The sequence below is a fragment of the Mus caroli genome, chromosome 11, assembly GCF_900094665.2.
Source record: "Mus caroli chromosome 11, CAROLI_EIJ_v1.1, whole genome shotgun sequence".
Lineage (NCBI taxonomy): Eukaryota > Metazoa > Chordata > Mammalia > Rodentia > Muridae > Mus > Mus caroli.
In genome coordinates, this window is record NC_034580.1 from 70,082,438 (window position 1) to 70,104,536 (window position 22,099).

The window sequence follows — 22,099 nt, forward strand, 5'->3', positions numbered from 1 at the left end:
GGGGGGGGGGGGGGGGGAGCTACTTCTCGGCATAAAGAGCAGCAGAGTATTTGCTGGACCTGAGCAGGACATTTTCCTGTTCTTCTCAATGCCCCACCAAGATTAGTAGAATGTGTGTTATTGTCCTTTTGCCAGTTCTCTGGGAATGACAGTGACTGAAAGCCCCTGGGAAGGTGGCTGACACTTTCCCCTTGTGAAGTGAGAACAGTTGGAGGGTTTCAGCAGACAGGGCCTCTTGGCCAAAACTTCTCATGCTGCCACTGTCCCGTGGCCTGTGTCTTCACCAACTGTGGTGGCAGTGGCAGCAACAACTTACTCATAGGGAAAGGTCTCTGGTAGGTCACCGAGAAGCCACCCCCATCCTTTGAAGGCATGCCCTTTCAGTTTTACTGTCACCCTAGTGAAGCCTAAGCAACCTTCTTGCTAACTGTTGGTGGCCAGGCCCAGCACCGTGGGCCCCATCTCAGTTGGCACGCACATACACTTCCTCTGTGCTGTTTCTGGGTCTGTTTCCTTGTGGTTGCTATGTTTCAGAAGACCATAAGAGGGAGTGAGGGGACTGAGACTGACCCACCTGCTTTTCTGGATTCCCCTTGGTACTGGCTAGCTCCCTACATAGTCTGCCAGAGCAGATAAATTCAGCCAGTCAACTTGCTTTCTGGCTATGATCCCCAGAGGAAATAGCACAATAATAAATATACTCTGTAGAGACAGATATACCCTAAACCTGTCCCATCAGGTCACTGCTACCCATGTAAGACTGCCAGACCAGAAGACACTGGGTGCTGCAGATGTTCACAGAATTCCACAGAAATGGAAAAGCCTATAGCACAGATAGTCCCTGGCTTGTGGGCTTCTGGGGCTGACAGAGGTTGGTACACAGACCTGCTGGTGGTCATTGGGGTAACTGTTGAATAATATGAGGTGGAGTGCTTTGAATTTTCATTATGGCGTTTCAGTTTGTACGGGGATACAGCACAATTATGAAATCCTTAATATCCTAGAGGACTTTCCTGAAGCGCCTAAGACAAAAAGCCCTGATGCCAAAGGGAAAATGATGGCAGGACAGTGTTTGTTGTTCAGAGTTTTTGTGGTAAAGAGTTGAAAGTAGAGCAAAAAAGCTGGGGGTGGTATGCCTTTAATCTCAGCAGAAGGTGGAGGCAGGCAAATCTCTGTGAGTTCAAGGCCAGCCTATGTACATACCAAGTTCCAGGACAGCCACAACTATTTACAGAAACCCTGAAGTTTCTCGTGTTTAAAAAAAAAAAAAACAAGGGCTGGTGAGATGGCTCAGTGGGTAAGAGCACCCGACTGCTCTTCCGAAGGTCCAGAGTTCAAGTCCCAGCAACCACATGGTGGCTCACAACCATCCGTAACAAGATATGGCGCCCTCTTCTGGAGTGTCTGAAGACAGCTACAGTGTACTTACATATAATAAATAAATAAATCTTTAAAAAAAAAAACAAAACAAAAAACCTACATTTAGGAAATGCTATGCAAAGCAAGGACAGGTGGTATAGTTATGACCTGATTGTTGTTCTCTGTGGGCTGGGTCATAACTTCTTTATGGATTTCTGCTGTAGAAAATGGTAAGTAGCATTCTGCTAATACCAAGTTTTTTAAAATATTTTTTACATTGTATGAGTGTACATGTATATTTGTAGGAGTCAAATCTTGTCAGTTCATTTTTTTTTAAAGATTTATTTATTTATTATATGTAAGTACACTATAGCTGTCCTCAGATACCGATGGTTGTGAGCCACCATGTGGTTGCTGGGACTTGAACTTGGGACCTTTGGAAGAGCAGTCGGCGCTCCCAACCACTGAGCCATCTCACCAGCCCAGTTCTTCTTTTTTTTAAAGACAGGATCTCACTATGTAGTTCTGGCTAGTCTGGAACTCACAGAAATGAGTGTTTCCTCTTTCTGAGTGTTGGAACTTTAATTCCAACACTTTAAAATTCAGATTTTATGTTAATTTCATTAGGGTTGGAGTAGGTGGTGGTTGAAATGCACAATGAAATGAGTTGGAATCACAAATTCTAGGGTTGTAGGTAGAGTGCTAACGTACTGAAGCCCTGGATTTGATACTCAGTACTTCATAGAACCAAGTATGAGTCTGGGCCAGCTTATGAGACCCTGTCTCATTTTAGACAGGGATAAGGAGGGAAGGAGGGAGGGGAAGGGAGGACTCTGATCTGAGTATTCAAGTGTCCGGATTGAGAACTACCCTGTAAGTGCTGCCTGTGTGATATGTGACTCTCCTTTCCTGGCCTAGTTACTTGCTCCCTTCTTACCTTTATGATCCTCTCAGAAACATATTTTTAATAGCATCAGTTTCCTTTCTCACAACTAACGGTTAGTGAGACTTCAGGCCTGGGCCATTTGGTCTGTGTGGATGTTGATTATACTGCTTAGCTCAGCCTGAAGGTCTGTCCCTCAGGCCTAAGGGGTGACTGTGCCTCTGGAGGGGGAAGAGATGTGTGGGGGCAGGATGCTTACACACTGGTGAGTCAGGGGCCTGGCTCATCAGTGCTCCCTCTCCCTGCTCACTCTCTTGCTCCCTCATATTCTGTGTCCCTGTAGGCTGTTTTGGAAGACCAGAGTCAGATGAGGCAGATGGAGCTGGAGATCAGACCCTTGTTCCTCGTACCAGATACCAACGGCTTCATTGACCACCTGGCCAGTCTGGCTCGGCTGCTGGAGAGCAGGAAGTACATCCTGGTGGTGCCCCTCATCGGTGAGCTGGGTGGGAGGACAGAGCAACCCTACACATGCACAGCAGCCCCCTCCACACATGCCCAGAGCCAGGCAGACTGACCTGGCTGTGCATGTGTAAGACAGGATTTGCAGAGAATGCGTGGGGCAAGGAAAATTGTTTAATAATCAGAGTAGTTCAAATTATTATGGCTGATCCATGGCTTAAACTGCTTGAGCAAATGGACTCCTGTGTCCCAGCAACCAGCGGCTGCATGAGCCCAGCCCTTGTTTTTTCCTTATAAAGCTTGCAGTAAAACAGCAAAGCTGGTTCCCGTTATTGGTAAACACTCAGCCCTGGCAGATAACGGCAGTGCTGCTGGGTGGTCTGGCAGGGAGGCTGGGAGGATTTTGAAGTGGTTAGATGCCTTTGGTCTGATTGTCTTGTAGCTTTTCATGATCATTCTGTTGGTTCGAGGTAACATTCTTCTGGCCAATGTCATCCTAAGGCCAGACTGACAGGAACCCTTTAGAGCAAGACCTTTGGCTCATGCCTTTCAGTTCCTACCACTTGGGCCATTGGTACTGGTTAGCATCTTGAAGTCCAGCAAGCCTGCTTTTCCTAGCTGAGTGCTCATGGGAGATTACTGGGTACCCCTAGTTCTTAAGCTGAATGGTAGGTCAGCCTCTGGTTGTGCTTTGATCTCTGAGTACCTGTCAAATACAGCTAATGTAGCTACTGCAGCTGATGCTGTCCTATGGGGGAAAGGGGTGTGTACGAGGATTGCAAAGACAAGGATCTTTAGTATCTCTCTGCCAGCAGCCATTTGAAGTAAGTTCGAGAACACTATTCTCTGAAAAAGGCACTAGACTGGCAGTCTGCCTGACAGGCCACCTCTGACATCCATGCCAAGATGTTCCATTGGGCCTTCCCTCCCAGTCCCAAGTGTCTTAGTGCCAGATGGGGGTGGAAACAAAGGGCAGGAAACATCCGCCCCTGCAGAGCCTGTAGAACCCTGGGGGGTTGTGGGAAGCACGTTAGCACCACCTGAGAATGTTGGCACTGAAGCAGTCCTCCTCCCTCCCTGTCTTCCTTCCCCCTCCCCATGTGGCCTGGACAGAAGCTCTTAAACCCAAGCCCTTAGACCTAAGGGAAGGTTTGCTCCACTTCAAAAGAAGAGCAGCTTCTGTCATAAGGCCGAGTACACCAGAGCCACACAGTGCCCTGAGCTTTCCACTGCCCTTCTGAGTGAACTGACTTACAGGCCATAGCACTGCACCTTCCTCCTAGGAGGCTTTTAGTTAGGAAAAAGAAAGTCGATTGGTCGCTTTTGTTAGATGGTCTGTACTTGGTATAACTGAGAAAGCGCACTGGTGTCTCAAGGAGGCTTCCTGGGAATGAGAACATTCCTCTTCTGCCTTCCTATGCCCGTGCTCCTCATGTGTGCTTAGTCTCTTTGTTCCTAATAATTACAGTGAAAAGTCAGATCTGCGGCCCTTGGCCCTAAAGAGCTTAAGTTTGATAAAGAAATTTAGATTTGGTAGGAAAGGGATAAATGCTAAATTTCAGAATATAGTGAGCCTAAGGGTACTAGAACTGACCGCTGTACTGCAGCCACACAGACCAGACCCTCTGACCCTGTATCAGCTGGGCAGATCCCTGTATTTCAAGGATGTAAGCAGAGCTCCTGTTCACTCATACTTTCCTTGGTGGACTCCTGCTTTCTGGCCAGAACAACAAAGGGTTAAGTGGAAAGCCTTCCCTGCTTGTGTCTTGTGCTCTTTAACCTGCTCTGTGCTCTTTAGGTCTGACCCCAGCATTGAGAAGTCCCGCCTGGTGCAGAAGCACAAACAAGCGTCCCCTTTGAAGCCTGTTTAGTTTGGAAGCAGGAAAGCAGATTTGGGGATAGAATACCAGTTTTTCCTGTTTGATGTTCTGTTTGCTGTACCATACACCATACACCATACACCACTGCTACACATTATCTGGACCTTTCAGCTTCGTGGTGCTAAAAGCATGGGGGTGTGTCTGTCTGCGTGTGTGTGTGTGTGTGTGTGTGTGTGTGTGTGTTCCCATATGGGCCCTTTCCAGAAAATGTTTCTGAATACCCAGACAATGAGTGCCAGGCTCACCATGGAACAGCATGCTCATGCCGACTCCCCGAGCCATGAATCATTGCACTAAGGAGAGGCCTCAGACCCCAAACTCTCTCTAAGCCCCCAAGGAGTGCATATTTCCCACTTGACCTCAGGCTTTTGGCTGGAATTTTGGAAAGAATCTTCACCAGAAAATGAAGCCATGTCCCAGACACATAGACAAGCAGACAGGCGCGTGCACGCGCGCGCGCGCACACACACACACACACACACACACACACACACACACACACACACGTAGATTCAAGGAAGTAATGTGTGCCAAGGTTATGGTTTTACGAAATACCAGGGCCCTTGCAACTCAGTGTGGCTGTCCTTCTTCCGTGTGGCTTCCCTGTACTCTGCCAGACAGGGCAGTAGAACCCTGCCTCCTTTTAGACTGCTACGGCTCAGACCCGAGTAGCTGAGGAAGAGCACCTCACTCACCTTGTGCTCCTATGTTTTCATTGATCTATACTGTAAGGAATGCCAGCTCCAGAAAATCCTATAAATTCCCCCTGGGAGGAAGATGGGGCTCAGAGGAAGAGGCAGAAAGGAGCTATTCTTAGATCCCCTCTCATACCCACAAGTATCTACCCTACCAGATTCATTGGAAAACTCATGTGGAAAGGTGGCCTCTGTTGTCTGTGAAGAGGCCTGCCTGAGAAAGGAATTGGGCAGAGAGCAGAGGATGCAGACAGGCATAATTGCTCATTATAATCTCTGTCCCATCAGTGATCAATGAGCTGGATGGCCTCGCCAAAGGGCAGGAGACAGACCACCGGGCTGGGGGCTATGCCCGTGTGGTGCAAGAAAAGGCCCGAAAATCCATTGAGTTCCTCGAACGGAGATTTGAGAGTCGGGACTCCTGCCTGCGGGCCTTGACCAGCCGCGGCAATGAACTCGAATCTATCGCCTTCCGAAGTGAGGACATTACTGGACAGCTGGTGAGACCCCCCAGAGAGAAGTCCATTATTAGAAATGTTCCTGAGCTGGGTAGTGATAGCACACACCTTTAATCCCAGAACTCATGGGAGGCAGAGGCAGGTGGATCTCTGTGAGCTCAAGGCTTGCCTGATCTACAGAGCTAGTTCTAGGACAGCCAGGGCTACACAGAGAAACCCTGTCTTGGGGGGTGGGGGAGAAGGTGTTCCCAAAAGGAAGAAGTAAAAGAAGCCCTTTGAACCTGGGCAGCTAAAGGGTAGTCACCATCAAGGCCCAGGAGGGGAGAGTTCCTTGCTCTCTGAATCACTGAAGACAGACTCAGCCAAGCAGAGCCAAAGCATGTCTGAATAGGACTCTAGGACATAGCCCTGGAAGTACCTCTGCCTCTGCATGGCGCCCCCTCCTGCCCAGTGGTGCTTTTCACACTGTCTTTCTCCAGGGTAACAACGATGACTTGATCCTCTCTTGCTGCCTGCACTACTGCAAAGACAAGGCTAAGGATTACATGCCCACCAGCAAAGGTACAGCCTGGCCTCTCCTTGAGCCATCCATCCCTCTGCCCTGCTTTCTCCTACCCATCCACAGTCCCTAAGAAGAGTCTCTGCTGACTTTGGCCTGATAAGTCTATACAAGCCTATACAAGCCTGAGACCATCTTGTTCACCTTCCCAGAGGTTAGGCCTACTATCAAAGCTTCCCTGGCCCTAAAGAATGTTATATCATCTAGAGCCAACTAGGAATGAGCCTCTCTAGCCCAGGAAACCCTGCTCTAGGCTGCAAGCTTTCCCACTCAGTCTGCATCTATTTCCTTTCTTGGGTGAGTTCCTTTGACAGCAAGAATGTCTTTATGATTCAGTATAGCTTGTTCAGGCCATGGTCTCCTGCGTCCAGCTTTCTGCAGCCCTGAGCAGTAGAGAACCTCTAGTGGGCACACTTTTTTTCCTTAGGCCATGTTCACCTCCCTACCCATATCAGGGTATTTCTTGAACATCAACCTGTATCAGACCTGCAGTGGAGGTTCTCCCAAGTCAAGAATAGGCCTTTCGCCGGGCGTGGTGGCGCACGCCTTTAATCCCAGCACTCGGGAGGCAGAGGCAGGCGGATTTCTGAGTTCGAGGCCAGCCTGGTCTACAGAGTGAGTTCCAGGACAGCCAGAGCTATACAGAGAAACCCTGTCTCGAAAAACCAAAAAAAAAAAAAAAAAAAAAAAAAAGAATAGGCCTTTCTTCCTGATCTCTATTGCAGTGAGCGGTAGCATTTTACAGGCTAGCTGGAACTGGAGGTGGGAGAGAGTTTTAAAGACTGAGCTTGTATCTGAGTTTTAAACGGTTTTGGTGAGCAGAATCCCATTTCTGGGTCAGCCTAAAACTCTCAAGTGTCTGACCACCTCAGCCGTGAATGCCCTGCACACAGGACCACAGGGCCAGTGACATGTAGGAGCTACTGATTCCCAAGACGCTGACATGTCTTTTTGTGGAAAGGAACCCTACCCCTTCCTAGCTCTAAGTCATGTGCTGATCTAGTAATATCAGTGGGTCTCTGTGGACCTATGTAGCCTCATGACTTTCTTTGTGTGACCCTCTGCCTCCCTGTATCCATGCCCTCCATCTTGGCTTGCTGGCCTCTCCCGGTTTCTTTCATTGCTTAGCACAGCCCTCGCGTGTGCTGGTATTTCTATACCAGGGGCAGTCAGGAGTGCAGCACATATCCTCTCCCTGAGGACCAGACCTAGAATGTTCAACTGACAAATTAGAATCCTGGCTGAGGCAGACAGAGGAGCTTGTGCCCTATCCTAGAGCACAAGCTCTAGACACGTTCCTTCTAAGAGGGAAGCAAGGTTGCAAAGGTCTTGTGGAGACGCGTGGTTCCAGTACTCCTCAGCCACCAGAGCTCTGTTCTTAGCCTAGATGCATCTGAACTTGTCCCGCCACCCCCAGAATTACTCCCAAACAGAGTCCCACTGCCATCATGGGGACCGCCCCTATCAAAATTACATCAGCAACGGCCAGTGTAATCAAACCCCATTTGTCAGTGTGAATTCTTAGCAGATTAACTTGTCAGATTCACAGAGAAACCGTCACCAAATGTTTATGTGTAAACGATGTTGAATTTTAAAATCATGTGGATTATGGCGGATGGGGCCTGACAAGATGACAGTCTCTGGTTTCTAACAAAGTGAAGTTACCAGTGTCAAAACAGAGGATGTTTATTGTTAAAAATGTCTCAAAGTATCCACAGAAACCCCTGCAGACCCCTGCCAGCAATGCTGGGCCTTTGTTGGCTGACCTAAGGCCTAGGACTCTTCTGGTGTGAAGCCCAGAGCAGGAATGGTGGAGTTGCAGACAGACTCAGACAACAGCTGGGAACCCCATGTAGCACCCCACACCACTACCCCACCACACACTCACATTCCAGGCCCAGGCAACAGAGGGAAGGCTCTTAGACCTCCCTTAATCACGAGGCGTGTTCTTCACCCTCTACACACAGCCCTGTCTGTCGTCCTCTTTCTCCCTTTCCTCACCACCATCAGCCCCCTGAGCCTCTCCCTCTTCATCCCCAGATTCTTCCCTAGGCTGAAAGCCAACTCTCAGCCTCCCTGCCTGGAGCTGGCAAGGCCAGCATTACTCAGGTCAGACATGGATGTTTGCAATCCCCCAGCCCGCCATCCTAGCCGTCCCCAAACACCACAGGACATTTCCTGTGCCTTTGCTTTCTGCCAGACCTCCACTAGGAAATGCCAGGGCAGGGCTGAGAGATAGACCTGCCACCCAAGCAGTCATGCCCAGGGCCTAGAGTGTCCCTTGAGTGATTCCTGGGCCCCATTTTAAGTTTTCTCCTGTACATTAGTCAGACACAGGAAAAATATCTGCTGTAAGAAATATCTAAAAAGATGAAGGCTATCTGTACTGGTATAGAAAAATGTTGGAAGTATATAAAATATGAGTAAAGAAGGGGTGGCTAACGTGATGTCAGTGTTACCGGAGGAAGCTAGCCTATGTACGTGAGTGTATTTACAAAAGTGCGTAAGGAACTCAAGAAGGCACAGAGCTACACGGAGCATGAGGCAGCTGCAGGACAGTCCTCTCTGCTGCTCATTACCCTGTGTACTGATAGATGCTCACAGATCACTCTTTTAATAGATCCTTGACCATAGCCACAGGCCCATTTAGCAAGCCTCTCCTGAGAGCACCCCAGAGCTAACCCCTTCCCCCACATTCGTAAGATCTGTTCCTACTTTCTATTCACCTTTGTATTTTTTAACCTTTGGATACATAGAACATTGACACACACATCCCACCTTTAGAAGGAGAGACTTCTAAAGGGTGAGGGCAGTTCGTAGGAATCAGGGCCAGGGGTGTAGTTAGGACTCTGCTTCCCATTAGTTCTGAGACTTTGGAAGACAGGCCTGCAGTTTGAGTACTCTCAGGCACAAGAGTCCCGTGTGAGGAGTTCATAGCCCCAGCACAGCTCCTACCTAGCTTGACCCTCTAAGCATCAGGGGAATGGTGCTATGAGCCTGGAAAGAACTTGCCCCTCCACGACCACATTCTCCCCAAGACAGGAGATAGTATTTGACACTTCTATCCTCAGCTGAGCCCATCTGATTTCTGTGCCAACAGAGGAGCCAATCCGCCTGTTACGGGAGGTGGTGTTGCTGACCGATGATCGGAACCTTCGTGTAAAGGCACTGACAAGGAATGTGCCTGTGAGGGACATCCCAGCCTTCCTTACGTGGGCCCAGGTGGGCTGAGGGGACCACACTGGGGCCCACCCCCATGGAACCATTCCTGAGAGGCCACCAGGCGCCCAGTGTAACACGGAAGATGTCCACGCGCCTGAGCTACCAATCCACCCAGACAATAAACCATCCTCTTCCAACCTCACGCCGTGGCCGTGCTGTGGGGGAGCCGCTCCTCACAGAGCCCTCCCAAGGGTCAGGCGGAAGCTGCTGGGACCCTCCTGGGCTGCCAAGATTTAGCAGGGAGGTGACTGGCTACAGTGACAACAGGTGGACAAGCCGAATAGGCCACCAAGCTCCCACCCTTTTTCCCTCTGTCTGGTCCCAGGGCTGGAAGGAGGCCTACTCACCCGGAGGACCCAGCCACTCTGTAGTGGTAAGGGGCAGAGATTCTAAAGTTTCCATCAGATGCAAGGAAACTGATCAACCCCTCAGTCTGCAGTCTCTGTCCTGAATGTCTGAGAGGCTTTGGCTGTCAAGAAGAGTGCCCAGGTGTCTCCATCTCCCTGAGGCCTAGATGCCCTATGGACCCATGCTGACTTCTGTCTATAACAGCAACAGCAGCCCCAGCCCTTCAACGCACACGCACGCCCTCACGCACGCACTCACACAGCACATGTGCACATGCTTCTCTTCCTGTCCACATCTTGCACTTTGCCCTTGTTTTCCTTTTGGGCAGTCATGGGCCTAAGGGAAGGGCCATGTGGTCTTGGGCCCGTGCGTCCAGAGTGGCCCTCCACCAGCACATGTTCCCATCCTTGGCCTTCCTTTCACTGCAGTACCCTCTTGGGGAAATTTCCTCAGACTCTTCTTTGCCTGCCTTCCCTTTCTAGTTGGCCCCTTTCATCACCCCAACCCTAAACTTCCTCACCTCGGCTCCTCGTGGGACTTCTCGTTCTGAATCTTACCCTACCACCTGTGACAGGAACCAAATAAAGCCTTCCCAGCTGTCCTTCCTTCCCAACCCCTCACACCTCTGAGAAGCCTCCAAGCTGGGGGAGCTGAACCCCAAGGTAGAGGTGCCGGGTGTTGAGCCCGTTTCTGGCTTTGTCACTGTACGTCTTTACCCAGAAGAGGGGACATGGGACCCTTTAGCCTTTGAGGGTTTTGGTTCTTTTAGGTTTTTTGTTTTTGTTTTTTTGCTGCCTCTCTGTTTACAACCTCACTTGGAGGCTCCCTACCAGGAATGAATTCCTTCAGTCTAGCACAGAGGTAGAGAAGGATTGAGAAGGCTGTCTCAGGCTAAGCAGGGGTGACTCTTGATAGGATCACACACAACCCACCTTAGGAGGAGCAGTGCTTCACCAAGGGTGCTCTGCCCTTCTCAGGCCCAGGAGAGGGCTGTGCAGGAGAGCCCAGGACAGTGCCCAGGACTCAGCTCAGAAGCTCTCTTGATTGTAAGGCCCAGGCAGGCTACTTCCTTTGAGGTCCCCTCCTCTGGCTGTGAGGGTCATTGGCTGGGGATGGGGGGATTGGAAATGGGAAGAATACCTTTCTTCTCTCTGTCCCATTTGGAACCCCGGTTTTGTTTCCTTAATAAATTTTTAGTTATGAAATATAATTGACCTCTGCTGGTCTATTTTTTGGAACTGGGGAGGGGCGGCTGGTTTGGGCCTGTACACCTATGTTGGGGCCCTGCCACCCACCGTGGTGCAGAGGCAGAAGAGAGCCACAGGATTATAGGGACCTTGGTTACTGCTTTATTGCTGTTTGGTTGAGTATAGAAAATGGAAGCGGCTCTGGAAGAGCCTGTGTACAGAGTAGAAAATATACAAAGGGACAGAACGGGAACCAAGGAAGGAGACCTCTCTCCAGCCCAGCTAAAGTTGGGCTCGGGATAGGGGGTCACCTAGGGCGCATGCAATAAATATATGGTCCGGGGGCCCCAGGAAGAGGAGGGGACACCTCGGGAAGCGGAGACAGATGGGTCAGGGTTGTCATCCCTGGCGCCAGAGCTGCCCACCCTGGTGGTGAGGAAAGGAAGGGCTGGCCCTGGGGCTAGTGCCACTTGTGCAAAATGAGGAACTTCACATTATCAGTCCCGGGCTGGGCAGGAGCAGGGGACGGGGAGGCCCTCCGGCCGGCTCAGTCCCCTCCCCTCTCTCCAACTGTGCCCAATGCTCCGACCCCAGCAGGGAGATTCACAGTGAGAATGGGTGTGGTCGCAAGGGCCGGAGGTAGGGCTGAGAGCGTCCGAATAATGGCATCCTTCCCCCCCAAGAGCAGCACGGAGCCGGGGGAGGGGGCCGATGAGCCACAGGGAGAGGCAGGGTTCTCCTTTGGTCAAAGCTGATATCAAAAATATAAATCTCCCTTCCCCTATCCCACCCCCGTCCCGGGGTTTTCCCCCACTGACTTCCCCAGGCTAAGGCACTAAACAGTGAGGCCAGGTGAGGTGTAGAAAGGTGGGGCCACCACTGCGGCGCTGCCGCTGCTACCAGTTGTCCCCGGGCTGTCAGGCAGCGCCCGGCGCACCTAGGAGGGACGCTCTAGGTGGGAGAGAAACGGTCGATGGTCCGGCTGTCCGGTCCTGCAGCCAGGTGCGCGCCCTGGCTCAGCACCTCTGCCGCCTTATCTGGGCTGAGTCCTAGCTCAGCAGTGAATTTAGCCAGCGGGTAGAGGCTCTCGAGCGCCACCTTGGGGTCGTGCAGGAAGTGCGTGGTCTGCGCCAGCAGCTCGGCAGCAGCTGCCTTGTCCTGCTGCTTCAGACTCAGCTGTTCAGCTGTGAGGCGGGCCACAGCAAAGACACCCTCAGGGAAGTCGAGCTTGCCCTTGCCGTCGGGGCCAGGGACGCCAGGTAGTCCCCCCAGGCCAGCCAGCGCCCCGGCCGCGCCGGCCGCGCCACCTACAGCGTGCATCTTCATATGGCTGATGAGGTTGCGCTGTTGAGCAAACTTGCCACCACACACCTGGCACTCGTAGGGCTTCTCTCCAGAGTGGATGCGCATGTGCTCCGTGAGGCGATACTGGCGGGTGAAGCGCATGCCGCACGCGTCGCACGCAAAGGGCTTCAGGCCCAAGTGGCTGCGCATATGGCGTGTCATGGTTCCGCGTTGCGTGAACTTCTTTCCGCAGATGGTACACGGATAGGGCCTTGTCAGCCAGTGTGTCTTCTCGTGCTGCCTCAGCGTGGCCGGGTCCTTGTAGCTCTTGTCGCAGGACGCGCAGCGGTATGGCCGCAGCAGCTCTCCTAGGCCGCCCGGCGCCCCAGTGACCTTGTCCCCACCGCCACCAAAGGGGGGCCCAAGGCCGGCGGCCCCAGCAGCCACCTCAGCAGCCTCTGCCCTGCCATATAACGCCTCTTCTTCCTCTACGTGAGCCTCCACGTGTGCATTCAGCTGTTCCGAGCTGGGGAAGCCTTTGCCACATGGGATGCACACGTACAGGTTGTCACCAAAGCTCTCAGGCTCACCATAAGCCAAGTGCGGGCATGGGTAACCCTCCAGGTGGCCGCCGGGTGGGCTGGGGTCCTCGCTGCTACCGGTCTCTTCGCTGCTGCTCTTATAGTCGTCGCCGTCGGCTCCTGTGCCTGGCCCGTCCAGGCTCCCGGGATAGCGTGGCGGGGGTACCAGGCCGAGCGGGGGGCCCCCGGGTGAGGCGGCAGGATCCCCACCGCGCTCCTCCAGGCGCTCACCCGGGGAGCCTCGATCCCGGACCAGTTCATCGCCATAACTACCCAGGCCTGGCTCGTGCTTCATCCAGCGGTAGAGGAGGCTGGAGCCGTCGGGGCGGCCGGGGGGCTCGGGTCCCGGACTGCCACTGCTTCCTCGAAACGGGTCTGGAGTCGGTACGGCCTCCTCCAGCTTTTGGAAGGGCAAAGGCGGCAGCGGGGGCAGGGCGAGCGATGGCTCCTTGTAGACTGCGGGCCCCGCACCGGGAGGGCTGTCCGGGCGTGGAGGCAGTTCGCGCTCACTCAGCGGTCGCTCGGGGACCGAGGAACCTGGCGGGCTCTTCTTGGACAGATCCAAGCCGCAAAGCGGGGAGCAGCGACGCTCCGGGGCGCAGAGTGAGGCTGTTGGGCCCGGGCCCGAAGCATATAGCTCGGCGCAGTGGGTGTTGACGGCTGCATCGGGACCCGACGGCGGCTCGGCGGCAGGCGGCGGCGGTGGCCCCGCCGGGGACGAGTAGCAAGCCTGGATGACGGGCGTGGCAGCCCTCAAGCCCCGGCCGGGCCGCCCGTAAGGAGCGTAGCCGCCGCCGCCGCTGCCTCCTCCCCGCAGGTGGCAGTACTTGCCGTGGCGTTTGAGACGCTTCTTGCACAGAGCCACGAGGTCAGGGATCTGCAGGTAGCTGGCAGCAGCCAGCACAGCGCCCAGGCTCGGCTCGGCGCCCGGGGCCACCGCTGCTGCTGCTGCGGCCTCAACACTGTCGGTCAGGCGGCCGGTGTAGATGAAGTCCAGCACCAGGCGGAACACGGCCGGGCTCACCATGTCATGGTCCAGGTTTAGCAGGTTGTCATGCACCACCAGGGACTTGAGGTAGGCGCTGCTGGCCGCCAGCACGTTCTTGTGCGCGCGGAAGAGGGCATTCTGCACCACGATGATCACGTCGCACAAGAAGCCCTTGGTGCGCTGATTGTTGAGCTGCAGCAGTAGCTGCCTCGAATGGCCAGGCGCCTCCATCGTGTCCAGCATCGTCTGCCCAGCACACTCTCCTGCGGGAGACACACACCAGCTGGGTAAGAGCTACGCAGTACGGTGCCCTGGACTCTTTCTTGTACCCAACCCTCCGCTTCCCCTTCCCCTCAGCTGATCAGGGGCATGGAGCACCACGGCCTGAACAGTAGCCGAGGAGGATCAGCGGCCTCCGGGTGTGGAAGCCTAGGCCCGCCGGCCCCAGACAGAAGGAGCAGGAGGAGAAAGGCTGCGGATGGAGAGTAGGCCAGGTTAGCCTATCTGTCCCAGCCCCAGATGCTCCTGGGCACTCGGGCTGGGTCCTGGGAACTTCCAGGGACAGATCTGTTTAGGACGAAATGACCCTTTCGGAGACAATTACCCGATTTAAGTAAAATGTCCGCTTCAGGAAAAGTCATTCAGGGCCGAGAAGTTTGCCCAAGTGGGGAGACAAGGAGCCGAGTTAGAAGCGCCTCCCGCCTCGAAAGAAGTTGCCCCGGTTAGGGGAAGTGATAAGGAAGACGGGAGCAAGATGCCCATCGAGGCACCGCCCTGGCCGGGGGCTGTCAGGCCTTCGTTAGGGCCGGCCGGCCGGGCCCGGGGAGCGGAGACAGTGGCTGCGGTGGCGGGCAGAGCGCGAAGGCCGGGCCCCGGCGCGGGGAGGGCGTTATATCGGGGCAGGAGGCTGAGGCAGGAAGCAGGTGGGGGGGAGGGGGGAGCCACGCAGCTCCCAGGGGAGGGAGGGGGCAGCGCCCCGGGCGGGCACGGCGCACAGCCGGCTGCGGCCCTGACCCTGGCCTGCGCCCCACCCGCGTTCTGGACCCAGCCGGGGCCTCGGCTCCACATCTCTTCCCCAGCTCCCCTCCGCCCCGTCTCCCCCGAAACTCTGCCGCCTCAAACTTCGGGGAAAACTTTCCCAACTTCAGACAGGGCGGGAGGAGCGCGCCGGCCCCAGCCCCCCTCCCCGGCCCCCAGTTCCTCCTCTGGGCCCCCAATTTCAGCAGCCTGGTGGCCGTGGGGACCCACACCAAATCTAAAGCCGCCCTGCCCTCCGGCGAGCACGCCCGCCCCTGTTCCCCGCCTGGCCCGCAGGGCCTCGCCGGCCCGTTACCTGCGGCGGCCGCCCAACCCGGCTTCCCTCCCTGAGGCGGTGGCAGCTCCTAGCCTGCGCCCCACCCGTCCCGCTGCCAGGCGCCGAGCTGTGCCAGGGCAGCGCCCCTGCCAGCCCCGCCCGCCGGCTCCCCTTGCCTTCCCCTCTCCTCCCCAGCCCATGTGCGGGCAGAGCCGGCCCCGGGCCGCTGACCCCGCCGTGAACCCGGCGCCGAGCAGCGGCCCAGCCGTCCGGAGTCCTCTAGGGAAGACACTTAGAGCCCCAAACGCCAGCCGCGACCCGGGCGCCCACGCCTGAGGATGCTCCCGAGGTAGCCGGCGCACGAGGACCAGACTGTCCCGGGTCCCTTGCCCTTCCCTGTCGCCAACTCGAGGACCCACCTGGGGGGCATGTCGGAAGCCCCGGGCCCGGCTGCCGGCGGATCCAGGGGGGGACGTGGCTGCAGTGCGCTGCCCTCCGCCCGCCGGGCCCCCGGTCGGTCTGTCTTGCCGGTCCGTCCTCCCCGCGTCCTGGTCGCGTCTCAGCCCCTCCGCGCTTTCCGCACACTCTTATCTGGAGCGGCCCGAACCGGCAGACGCTGCCGCGGCCATGGCGCCACCTCGCGGCCACGCGGGGACTGTGTGCGGCTGGGCTGCGACCTCTGGCGCACACCTGGGCCAAGAGGCTTGCAGATGCGGAGCTGAGCAGATCTTGCAGGTTCACGCGCTTCCAGATGTGCCCACCTGGAGACCCCAGATATCGGACCTGGGAGTCCCATAAACCTTGGGGTTTTGTGCTGAGTGCTCCCGAGTACATATTTATATGTTATATCGCGCCAATTCGGAAAAAAAAAAAGGTTCTGTCTTCAAATGAGGAACTCTTAAGCCAGGGGTGGTGGCGCATTCTTGTTATCATCCTAGCACCCAGGAGTTGGAAGCAAGAGGACCCGGAGTTCAAGGTCAGTCTCTACTACCTGAGACCCTATCTTAGAAAAGGGGTTGGGGTGGAACACTAAGGACAGTATTCTGTGAGAGGGCGAGTTTAGAAATCCTAAGTGAAATGAAGGTAGATACGTTCGGAGCAGGAGTGGGGCAGCTTTTATTAGACATTTCTGAACACCATTATTCACTTAGACTCAGTAGAGACATTCCAACTCTCCCTCAGACACATGTTACCAGTATGTACATCATAAACCGTCCACACTCAAACTCTGTCCAAGCAGTGACACTCGAGGGCGCGCCATGTTTACACAGACCGCCCACCCCCTCCCGGAGCCCCAACTTCTTGGGCTACTGCGGAGGCTACTACCTGAAACGGGGTAGAGGTCCTACCAAAGAGCCCCCCCCCGAACTTGCGGATCTCCAGAAGGACCCTAGAGCCCTCCATTGGAAATAGTTGGACAGAGACCCCTTGCGACGTGCCACTCAAGTCCTCAATCCCCCATCTAAGCAGTTTTGAGGGATCTTAGTTTGCCCCCCCCCCCAATACACCATTAGTGAGAGACCATTCAAGAGATATCACGAGAACGGGCGGCTTGAGACCCCCTCAAAAAAAGATCCTACACGCCACACGAGGGAGAGCTCGATTCCTGTTGGCGACTCCTCTTTTAGGAGGGAGGGACCGTGCACCAGCTCATGGGTGCTCACCGGAAATGTCCCTGCATAGCGGGGCGGAGGCATAACCACCGTTGCAAGCACCGCGCCTCCGTGGCCCACGCTCCGCCTCTTCCCCGCACCTCCTGACCCCCGCCCACACTATAGGGGGGGTCCCCCCAAACCGCCCACAGCTTCTTATTGGCTGCGCCATCCTCCGTGGCCAAGCCGGAGAGGCTGGGGCTCAGAGTTACTATGGTAACCAATGAGGTTCCCGGGATCTCATCTCTCAGAGGCCTTGGAGAGCTTAGCAACCGCGCGGGGCGCAGGGCGGGTGGGGGCTGCGCTCGCCGCACCCCACGCTGTCCTCGAGCCCCCACTCCCCCGCTTGAGGTAGTGGCTGAGTCACTCGCCCGGGGCCGCCGGCCGGGCCTCTAGCTGTACCAGTGAGACACCAAGGTATTGGGCGCCCCCTAGAGGCTGCGTTTCTTTGGCAGGAGACTTCTGTGCCTGGCCTAGGCTTCTGGTCCGAAGAGTCTTCAAGGCTCACCAGATTTCCGCGGCGGTGTGCTCCGTCTCCATCTAATCCACTTACTACTTTGTATCTCCGTATAGTGTCCATACAAGACAAGCACTGCAGTCCCACGGTGGACTCCACAATTTCTGAGCTCTAGGAGAAGTGAAGAGGTACCTTGGTATCTCTGTCGAGGGATACGCCTTGGGACTGAAGCGGAAGTGTAACGGAGCGTTTGAGGATAAGAAGGCTCCCCAGAAGTGCTCTTAGGGATGAGTTTTGACAACTCTGAGTTCTCCCACAAGCAAGGGTGTCTCTAATGTCTCTGTTTTAAATGTTTTCTCCTTTTAATGGGGTTAGATCGTGCGAGTCTGGAGAGAAGGCTCTGTATGTGTTTTACACAATGGAGTTTATCCGCTGGTTGACCCATAGGAGGTCGGCTGGGTCTTCAGTTCCTTCTTGTTCTATCCCTCTCCACCGACTCAAGCCCTTGTTGTATCGTTATGGGGCCAGCCACATAATTCTGCCCAAGTTTCTCTGTGTACTCCCCCTCCCTTCCCTTCCCCTCCCCTCCCTTCCCTTCCCCTCTCCTCTCCTCTCCTCCCCTCCCCTCCCCTCCCCCACCACCACCACCACCACAGTCTCAAGTCTATGGTTAGCCTCGAACTCACAAAGGTGTCTACTTCCCACGTGCAAGGATGAGCACCACCATGCCCCTCCTCTTAACTTTGCTTTCCCCTTCTTCCTGAGCTCCTCTGGTCATCCTGGTGCAGCTTCCTCCTCTCCGCGAACGCATGACGACCCCATTTAGAGCCCAGAGACAGAATCGGGCTGTTTTGGAGGACCATATCATATTTGCCTTTAGTCTATTCTGACTCCTTTAGAAAGGAGTCCCAGCCACACACCCCCTCTGCCAAGCTGTTGAGCCCCCTTAGTCTCATTCCCTCTCTTACAGGCTCTGCCTATGCCTATTCCACCCCACTGAGGTGGCCCCCTCGTGCCCCCGGGGCACTGCCAAGTTGGCTCTCCAGTACTTGTCAGGCTAGCCCTTCCTTTTGTGGATACTCTGTACAGGGATTTTCCAAACTCTTACAGATGATCTTATGCTCATTTCTAAAATCCAGACCACTCTCCTTAGACTCCCTGATCTTCCCTGCGGTTTCGACCATCTGACCGGTACCTTTCCTCCTGTGGCCCAGTCAGGAAGCCTTCCAAAACTCCCAGGCTTCTCCACCCCTCTTTCACCAGCTCCTATATGTCAAAGTCCGAGGTACACTCTACTCCCCTCCTAAACCGGCCCAGTTTCATTTCCTTGCCTCACCCCCCCCCCAACACACAAACACACCAGGAGAGAGCGAGGATACCACAGTGGCCAAATGAGAGTGATACCATCGCGGGGCGTCTTCTGGCGTCATAGGACTTTAGGGTCTAGGGAATGAGCAGTGTGGCTTGGGGCTGCCAAGGGAGGACCCCTGCGGTCCAGGAGAAAAGAACTGTGATCCTAAGACTCGCAAAGCCCCGGAAGGGGAGAGTGAATAAACACAGAACGGGGCCTCACCCTCCCTGCACTATTCTCCCCCAGCCCGTCGCCTGCAGTTCCGGAAAGTTAACCCCTTGGAGGCCAAGCCTGGGGTTACGTACTCCCCATACCCAACCCTGCTTCCGCGTGCGCACCCTCCTCCCGCTCCAACTCCCTGTCGCTTCGTCCCGTCCTCCCCTACGCCCCCCCTCCCCGCTTGCCACTATAAATAGCCTCTTTTCCCGTTTCCTAAATTCTCTGCTGACGTCGGCAGCGCGTCAGTGTGTAGGAGCCGCGGCCGCATGAATGAGCCGCCGCACGAGTACTACGCGCGCCTATAAAAGCGGCGGCGCCGGCCGGGCTGCGGGAGGCAAGCCGGCACTGGTGCGACGCGGCCCGACAGGTAAGGACCACCGACAGTCGGAGATGGGCAGATGCGCGGACGCCATGGGAGGGCGAGGAGGGGACCGGAGGGGCGGCGGGTTGGAGGGGGACTCCGGAGTGAGGATGGGGGACAGAGTGGGAGGGACGAAGGTTCCTTTCAGCTTGGTGAACCAGGGGCCGGCGGCTGACCCAACCCTATGCAGCACCTGCCGGCACCCAAATGCAGACGCAGACACTCTGGAGAAACATCAAGCGGAGAGCCGAGCCCCCAACCCCATTTCCCGAGGCTGAGCAGCTCCTGCGCCATCCTTTCAAGAAAGTGGGGAGAAGGTGCTGGAGTCTCAGGAGACGCGCCCCCTCATTTCTCCCCTGTCCGCAGAGCGGTGACTCAGCCTAGATGGCCCCGACTGACTGAGCCAGGGCGCCCACGACAGACAAGACGCACACCTCGGCCCTGCGGCTCTCTCGGGACCCCCGTCTCGCATGCTGCACACACGCCCCTTCCCTGTCCGGTCCCGCCCGTCCCGTCCCACCGGACTGTCCCACTGAGCTCAGGACTTCCCGCCTCTGCAAGCGGAGCTGTCCTCTCAGGACCAGGCGGGGGCGGGGCTTCGATCAGGCCGCCCCGCCCTACCCCCACCGCTCCCCACCGCCGGAAATGCCTCCCCGCTGGGACATCTTTGACGTCACAGGACTCTGACGTCACGGTCGCGTGTCTGGCCGCGCGCGCTTGGGCTGAGGGGGGGGGGCCTGAGAAGCAGCAGCACTCTCAACTGCGGGCGACGGGATATCCCCGCCCGGGCAGCGCGCCGGCACCTTGGCTCTAGACTGCTTACTGCCCGGGCCGCCCTCAGTAACAGTCTCCAGTCACGGCCACCGACGCCTGGCCCCGCCCCAGGACCGCCGACCCCCGGCCTTTCCGTGCCTCCCTGCGCCGCTGTCCGCGGTGCTGATGCAGTGCAAGCGCCTCCCTCGGGCACGCCTGTTCAAGGTCCCCGTGGGTTGCGGTGGGCGCAGGCCCTGCAGACACTCGCGCCACCCCCGCCGCCCGCTGTGCTGACGTCAGCCTGCAAGCCCCGCCCCCGCGTCTCCAGGGCAACCGTGGCTTTCGATTGTTACTGTGGGAACCGGAGGTAACAGTCTACAGCCATGGTCGCCCCGCAGCACGCCCACGCTCCCCACCACTCCCGAGTTCTGCCAGCCTGGGTTTGGGCAGATACAGAGCAAGAGGAGGCGGGGCGGCGACGCAACATCCGATGTGTCTGCGGAGGTGGCAAGAGGTGGGCTCAGAGAGGCGGCCTTTCAGGCTGCTGCGCATCTACCTCGGGTGCAGAAGCAAGACCCACGGAGTGTCTGAACATCCTCCTCAGTGACTCTCCTGTCTTCCTAGTCGAGGTATTGCTGCCTAAGGTGGCGAGAAAATGGGTGGTTCTGCGATAAGGATTCTTATGAGTGGTGAACCGATCAGGAGTCCTATGAGAAGGAAGAAGTCATTTTTGCCCGCAGAGAGCTGAAGGGGGAGGAGAAGGAAGTTTTATCACACCTTTCTTCCAGAAAACCCTAGGTGAGCAGGCAGAGGGGAAAGGGCAAAGAATCCCTTTCCTGCTAGAGCCATAACTCTGTCCCCCAACTTTCTCCTGAGCCATCATTAAAAGGGTCCTTAACACAGCAAGAAGCTGGCAAGCTAGTGAAGTTCACCTGGTCCCTAATGCATTGTCTGAAGGTATCAGCCAGCAGTCTTCCCTCAACTGGTCTGTAAGTAATGCATCCCAACTTGAGATCTTCAAACGTACCCCCAAAAGGAGTACAACCACAGAGACTGCACGTAGATACTCTGTGGCTAGGGCTGTTGAGAGACTCTGATAGGGTACTGTCTTCCGCAGAGCAGGATTTAGAAATCCTGGGTGTAATCAAGATGCAGAAAACAAATAGCAGGGATAATTTGAAAAGAGGACAGCTGGGCGGTGGTGGCGCACGCCTTTATTCCCAGCACTCAGGAGGCAGAGACAGGCGGATTTGAGTTTGAGGCCAGCCTGGTTTACAAAGTGAGTTCCAGGACAGCCAGGGCTATACAGAGAAACCCTGTCGTCTCGAAAAACAAAAACAAACAGAAAGAAAGAAAGAAAAGAGGACAAACCTTTGCAGATGGAACCCATCAGAAGATGTGGTTAGAAGGTTGACTATGTAATGCTAATGCTTTGAGTGTTCGTTGTCCTAGAAAACATTTCTACCTTCCATACCTTCCTTCCCAACTTTACACATTAGAAAGCAGAAGTCCAGGCTGGGCATTTAGCCTATAGAGAGTGGTAGTTTTTGCTTGCTCTTTACCGGACAGCAGAAAGACCAACCAAAACCAGGAGCTGCAGTGTATACCTGCAGTCCCAGTTGCTCAGGAGCCTGGACAATAAATATGAGATTTGTGTCTCAAAACAAGGGGGGGGAGGGGTGATGACAACAGACAAGAATATGGGGCTTTTGATTCTGAATCATCCAATTTTGAGTAAGGTACTTAGCCTTTCTGTGCCTGTTTCCTCAATTGTAAGACTCAGTTATTAGGTTAATGACAGTACTTTTTCATGAAATTAGACAATGGGGGGAGCAGGGGTGCTGGGCATAGAGCGCTGTAGTAGGTCTGTGCTTAGCATGCCTAAGGTCCTGGGTTTGATCCTAGCACCAAAAATAAATGAGTTAGGCTATGGTAGAGCATGCTCTGAATACCAGATCTTGGGAGACAGAGATAAGTGGATTTCTGTGAGTTCAAGGATGGCCGGAACTACCGTGGGACCCCCGTCTCAAAAAATAAGTTAGATGACAGGCTTCTATTTGTCTCATTGTCCGGTATAGTTAATTCTTTTTTTTTTTTTTTTTTTTT

The 22,099-nt window shown here is 55.2% G+C and overlaps 2 protein-coding genes across 5 annotated transcripts in view; one reads left to right on the plus strand and one right to left on the minus strand.

Moving 5' to 3' along the window:
* Positions 1–11,092, plus strand: part of Smg6 (SMG6 nonsense mediated mRNA decay factor) — a 235,538-nt gene extending 224,446 nt beyond the window's left edge. For 2 of the 3 annotated variants that reach the window (XM_021176235.2, XM_021176236.2), the window contains exons 16-19: positions 2,586–2,739; positions 5,568–5,779; positions 6,217–6,298; positions 9,397–11,092. In XM_021176235.2, the coding sequence (XP_021031894.2) occupies positions 2,586–2,739; positions 5,568–5,779; positions 6,217–6,298; positions 9,397–9,527 (579 nt within the window). In that variant the 3' untranslated portion in view covers positions 9,528–11,092. The remainder of the gene's footprint in view (positions 1–2,585; positions 2,740–5,567; positions 5,780–6,216; positions 6,299–9,396) is intronic. The other variant, XM_021176232.2, reaches the window with a different exon arrangement.
* Positions 11,093–11,192: 100 nt separating this feature from the next.
* Hic1 (HIC ZBTB transcriptional repressor 1) lies at positions 11,193–16,879 on the minus strand. 2 transcript variants are annotated; one of them, XM_021177789.1, is made up of 2 exons: positions 15,620–16,879; positions 11,193–14,169 (listed from the first exon to the last, which is right to left on the minus strand). In XM_021177789.1, exons 1-2 carry the CDS (start codon positions 16,032–16,034, stop codon positions 12,005–12,007), a joined length of 2,580 nt encoding a protein of 859 aa, XP_021033448.1. In that variant the 5' UTR covers positions 16,035–16,879; the 3' UTR covers positions 11,193–12,004. The 2 variants fall into 2 exon arrangements, with proteins under 2 accessions (XP_021033448.1, XP_021033449.1); XM_021177790.1 differs by lacking the exon at positions 15,620–16,879 and adding an exon at positions 14,511–14,769.
* Positions 16,880–22,099: the final 5,220 nt, after the last annotated feature.